General features: G+C 41.6%; 1 protein-coding gene across 1 annotated transcript in view; it reads left to right on the forward strand.

The window, feature by feature from the left end:
- Positions 1 to 4,426, forward strand: part of Ddx46 (DEAD-box helicase 46) — a 48,813-nt gene that overhangs the window by 8,430 nt on the left and 35,957 nt on the right. Inside the window, exons 4-6 of the mRNA XM_026782932.1 lie at positions 543 to 639; positions 3,461 to 3,626; positions 3,729 to 3,754. Coding sequence (XP_026638733.1) covers positions 543 to 639; positions 3,461 to 3,626; positions 3,729 to 3,754 — 289 coding nt within the window. The remainder of the gene's footprint in view (positions 1 to 542; positions 640 to 3,460; positions 3,627 to 3,728; positions 3,755 to 4,426) is intronic.

Raw genomic sequence — 4,426 nt, forward strand, 5'->3', positions numbered from 1 at the left:
ACAGGGTTTCTCTGGTTTTGGAGCCTGTCCTGGAACTAGCTCTTGTAGACCAGGCTGGTCTCGAACTCACAGAGATCCACCTGCCTCTGCCTCCGGAGTGCTGGGATTAAAGGCGTGCGCCACCACCGTCTGGCTAATCCTAAATTTTGTAATTGTTTTTCTTAGACAAATTTCCTAATGTTTAGTAATGTTTTTATTAGTGTTAAAAGATTACTTTCTTCTTATGCCAGGTATTTTTTGTTGGACTATGACAATGTGCTGATTATTGAAGAAATAAGAAAATGAGATCCAAGTCTGTTAAATAGTCTAAAATGAGTATTGCAGGACCTTCAGCCAGCTCAGTGGTAAAGATGCTTGCTGCTGAGGTTTGAGCTGACTTTGATCCCTCATTGCCAATGGAGGAGAGACTTGACTCCTGCAAGTTGTCCCCTGACCTCCACAGGCATTGTCACACATACACATTACTAAATATGTCATACAGTGAAGAAGAGATGCTTGTGTTTCCCAGTTCTGGTATCTTACTCTCTGTTGTTCTTTGGTAGGTCTAGATCCAAAGAGAAAGCAGAAGGTGGGGACAGTTCTAAAGAGAAGAAAAAGGACAAAGACGACAAGGAAGACGAGAAGGAGAAGGATGCTGGGGTATGTTCAGCTTGGAACAGGTCTGCAATGGCAGTCTTGTTTTCACAACAGACCAGGCTGCCTCGAACTCACAGAGATCCTCCTGCCTCTGCCTCTCGGGTACTGGGATTAAAGATATGTGCCACTACCACCCAGTGAAAAAATTTACTTTTTCCGAATTGGTTAAGTGTATTTATTTACTTACCGGTCTTCTGCCTGCATGTATGTTTGCAAGCCAGAAGAGGGCACAAGATCTGATTAGAGATGGTTGTGAGCCACTGTGTGGTTGTTGAGGACCTTTGGAACAGCAGGCACTGCTCTTAACCACTGAGCTCCCCGGGCAAATAATTGTTTCTTTTTCTTTTCTCTTTTTATTTTTTTTTTATTTTTTTATTTTTTGAGACAGGGTTTCTCCATAGCTTTTTGGTTCCTGTCCTGGAACTAGCTCTTGTAGACCAGGCTGGCCTCAAACCCACAGAGATCCGCCTGCCTCTGCCTCCTGAGTGCTGGGATTAAAGGCGTGCGCCACTACCGCCCGGCTTCTTTTTTTTTTTTTTTTTTTTTTTGGAGAGGGATTTTGAGGTTTTGAGACAGGGTTTCTCTGTGTAACCGAGTCTTGGCTGTCTCTCTGTAGACCAGGCTGGCCTTGAATTCACATAGATCTGTTTGCCTCTTTCCCAAGTGCTGGAGTTATAGGAGTTTGCCACCATACCTGACTGATAATTTTTCCTTTTCGTCTCCCCCCCTACCCCAAAACAGGGTTTCTCTGTAGCTTTGGAGCCTGTCTTGGAACTAGCTCTATACCAGGCTGGCCTTGAACTCACAGAGATCCCTCTGACTCCAGAGTGCTGGGATTAAAGGTGTATGCCACCACCGCCAGCTGATAATTATTATCTTAATGATACTCTTTTGCTTTAGTTTTACTTTTAAGTAATTTATAACAGTAATATAAAATAAGCAGATAAAAGTCTTGAAGAATACTTCTGAAAACATTGCATATTTATGTTACCTGTTTTTACTCAGAAAATGTGATCAGTCCATATAAAAAGTATCAAATTAGCTTAAAAGCTATACACAGATTTTCGTCATCTGGGACCAGCACAGTGGTTTAGCTGGAAAAGCAGTTATTATGGAAGCCTAGACCTGAGTTTGAATGAAACCCACATGAAGGTGGGAAGAAAGGCAGACAACACATTGTCTGCTGCACCCATGCTGTGGTGTGTGCAGCCCACTGTCATGCGTATGTAAATAAATCAAAATGAAAAGGGTTAAGGCACACAATGGTGTGCTTTCCTTTCTCATATCCTTGCCAAGGTTGGGATTTCATTTTTATCAGTCTAATAGGACATAATAATTTATTTTTAAGATTTATTTATTTATTAAGCATACAATAAATATATTGCTGGCAAGGAAGGCACCAGGTCTCATTACAGATGGTTGTGAGCTACCATGTGGTTGTTGGGAATTGAACTCGGGACCTCTGGAAGAACAGCCAGTGCTCCTACCTTTTGAGCCATCTCTCTAGCCCCAGGACATAATAATTGTATGGATGTAGTCGGACTTTCTTTGAGTCACTAGCTTACAGATAATAGCACATAGACTTACTAATTAGGAAAGCTTGGCCTTAGCTTAGGCTTTTTCCCTAACTCAGATTAGCTTGTTTCTAGTGATCTGTTCTGTCACCTGCCTCAGTTACCTCTCCTCTGTACACAATGGCCAACTTTCAGTGCCTCGCTGGTGTCCTGTCCCCTTCTCTTCTTCCTATAATCCTCTGTCTCTCCCCTGGAAGTCCTGCCTATTCTCTCCTGTGCCTAGCTATTGGCCATTCAGCTCTTTATTAAAGCATTCAGAAGGCCCCTTTGGAGAGACACATCTTTACAGTATACAGAAAGATTATCCCATAACATATGTGTTTTTTTAAATTTTGGATTATTTTATATTATGAGTATTGTGTGTGTGCCTGCTGCCTTCATAGGCCAGAATAGGGTGCCAGATCTTTAGGAACTGGTGTTAACTGATGGTTATAAACTGTCATGTAGATGTTAGGAGTCAAACTTGATCCTCCTGGAAGAGCAGTCATTGCTCTTAACTGCTGAGCTAGCTCTCTAGTCTCATTATTATATTTCTTTATGGAACGTGCCTTTTGTTATGACTCTTCCTTGTTCTCTCTCTCCTCACTGCCCCTTCCCTCACTGCCTTTCTTTCTCAGGGTCTTGCTGTATATCGCTCAGACTGGCCTGGAACTAACCCTAGCCTTCTGCGGTTACAGCTGCTAACCACCAGGAGTAACTTTGTAATTCCAAAATTATATTACGTTTTGTGGGGGTTACACACATGGCATGCCATGGCACAAGTGTAGCCCTCAAGTTAACTTTTAAGAGTTGATTGTCTACTTCCACTATATGAGTTATCCATATTCAACTGAAACGATCATTCTTGTTAACAGGTGCCTTTATCACCTGAGCCATCCATCCCACTGGCCTTGCTTTTAATATAATAGGAGGGTTAATTATAAAGATGGGTGATTACTAAAGCTGGTTTGCATTTAGGAATGTATACACACATCCATTTTTCCTTTTTTATACTTTTGAGAACTTATTAAAACCTCATATAAGCTGTGCAGTGGTGGTGCACGCCTTTAATCGCAACACTCGGGAGGAAGAGGCAGGTGGGTTTGAGGCCAGCCTGGTCTACAGAGTAAGTTTTAGGAAAGACTTCGTAGCTACTGAGAAACCCTGTTTCAGAAATAAGCAAAACAAACAAATAAAAGTCTCATGTGAACTACACTTGCTAATTCTGATTTTGGCTTTCCCTCTTTCTTTTTCTCTTTCCCTCCCCAAAGAACTTTGACCAGAATAAGCTGGAGGAAGAAATGAGAAAACGAAAAGAAAGAGTTGAAAAATGGCGAGAAGAGCAGCGTAAAAAGGCCATGGAAAACATAGGGGAATTGAAGAAGGAAATCGAGGAAATGAAACAAGGGAAAAAGTGGAGTTTAGAAGATGATGATGGTATATTTGGGAAGTGGGTGGTGTTTGTTTTTAAAATTGTGGAAAATGTGCCAATGTTGTATTTACATTTTAACATTTTTGCCCGTCTTCCCTGTTGAACAGAGAGAGGGTCAAAGCCAGGGCTTTCGGCATGTCTACCTAATGCTCTAGCCCTGAGCTAGTTCCCTAGGTCTACTTTAACCCTCTCAGGCACAGAATGGTAAGTCTAGTTATTTGCAGTACATTCAGTGCTGCATAGCCCTCATCACTGTCCATTTCCAAAGCTCTCTAATCATTCCGCGTGGAAACTCGACCCATTGAAGATCTCACCATCCTGCCTCCACACTGCTTTCTGTCTCAGAAAAGTGGCCTATGTTCCTCCATATGCAGCCATACTATTGGTGTTTTTCTGTGTCTGGCTTTTTAGTTTGTCATATTGTCTTGAAGTTTCATTCATATTGAATTATTACTCTACTTTCTTCTGTGTGGCCTGAGTATATGTACATGACATGGTCTCTATATTATCCACAGATGGCCTAGAATTTTCTGTATCAACCAGGCTGGCCTTGAACTCTGCTTTCCAAGTGCTGCAATTAAAAGTGTGGCCATTATTCCTGGAAATATTTTCTTTTCCTGTTTAAGACAGGCTTCCTCTTTCTAACCTTGGCAGGCCTTGAGTTTGTGAGTCTCCTACTTCAGTCTCCCAAACACTGGGACTGTGTACTGGGCTGGTTTATTTTTTCACTGGCTGTTGATGTTTGAGTTGTTTGCACAGAAATATTTGACTTTCTTTTACAACTTTTGTGGGTTTTTTTTTGTTT

This window comes from Microtus ochrogaster, chromosome 16 (genome assembly GCF_000317375.1).
Source record: "Microtus ochrogaster isolate Prairie Vole_2 chromosome 16, MicOch1.0, whole genome shotgun sequence".
NCBI classification, from domain to species: domain Eukaryota; kingdom Metazoa; phylum Chordata; class Mammalia; order Rodentia; family Cricetidae; genus Microtus; species Microtus ochrogaster.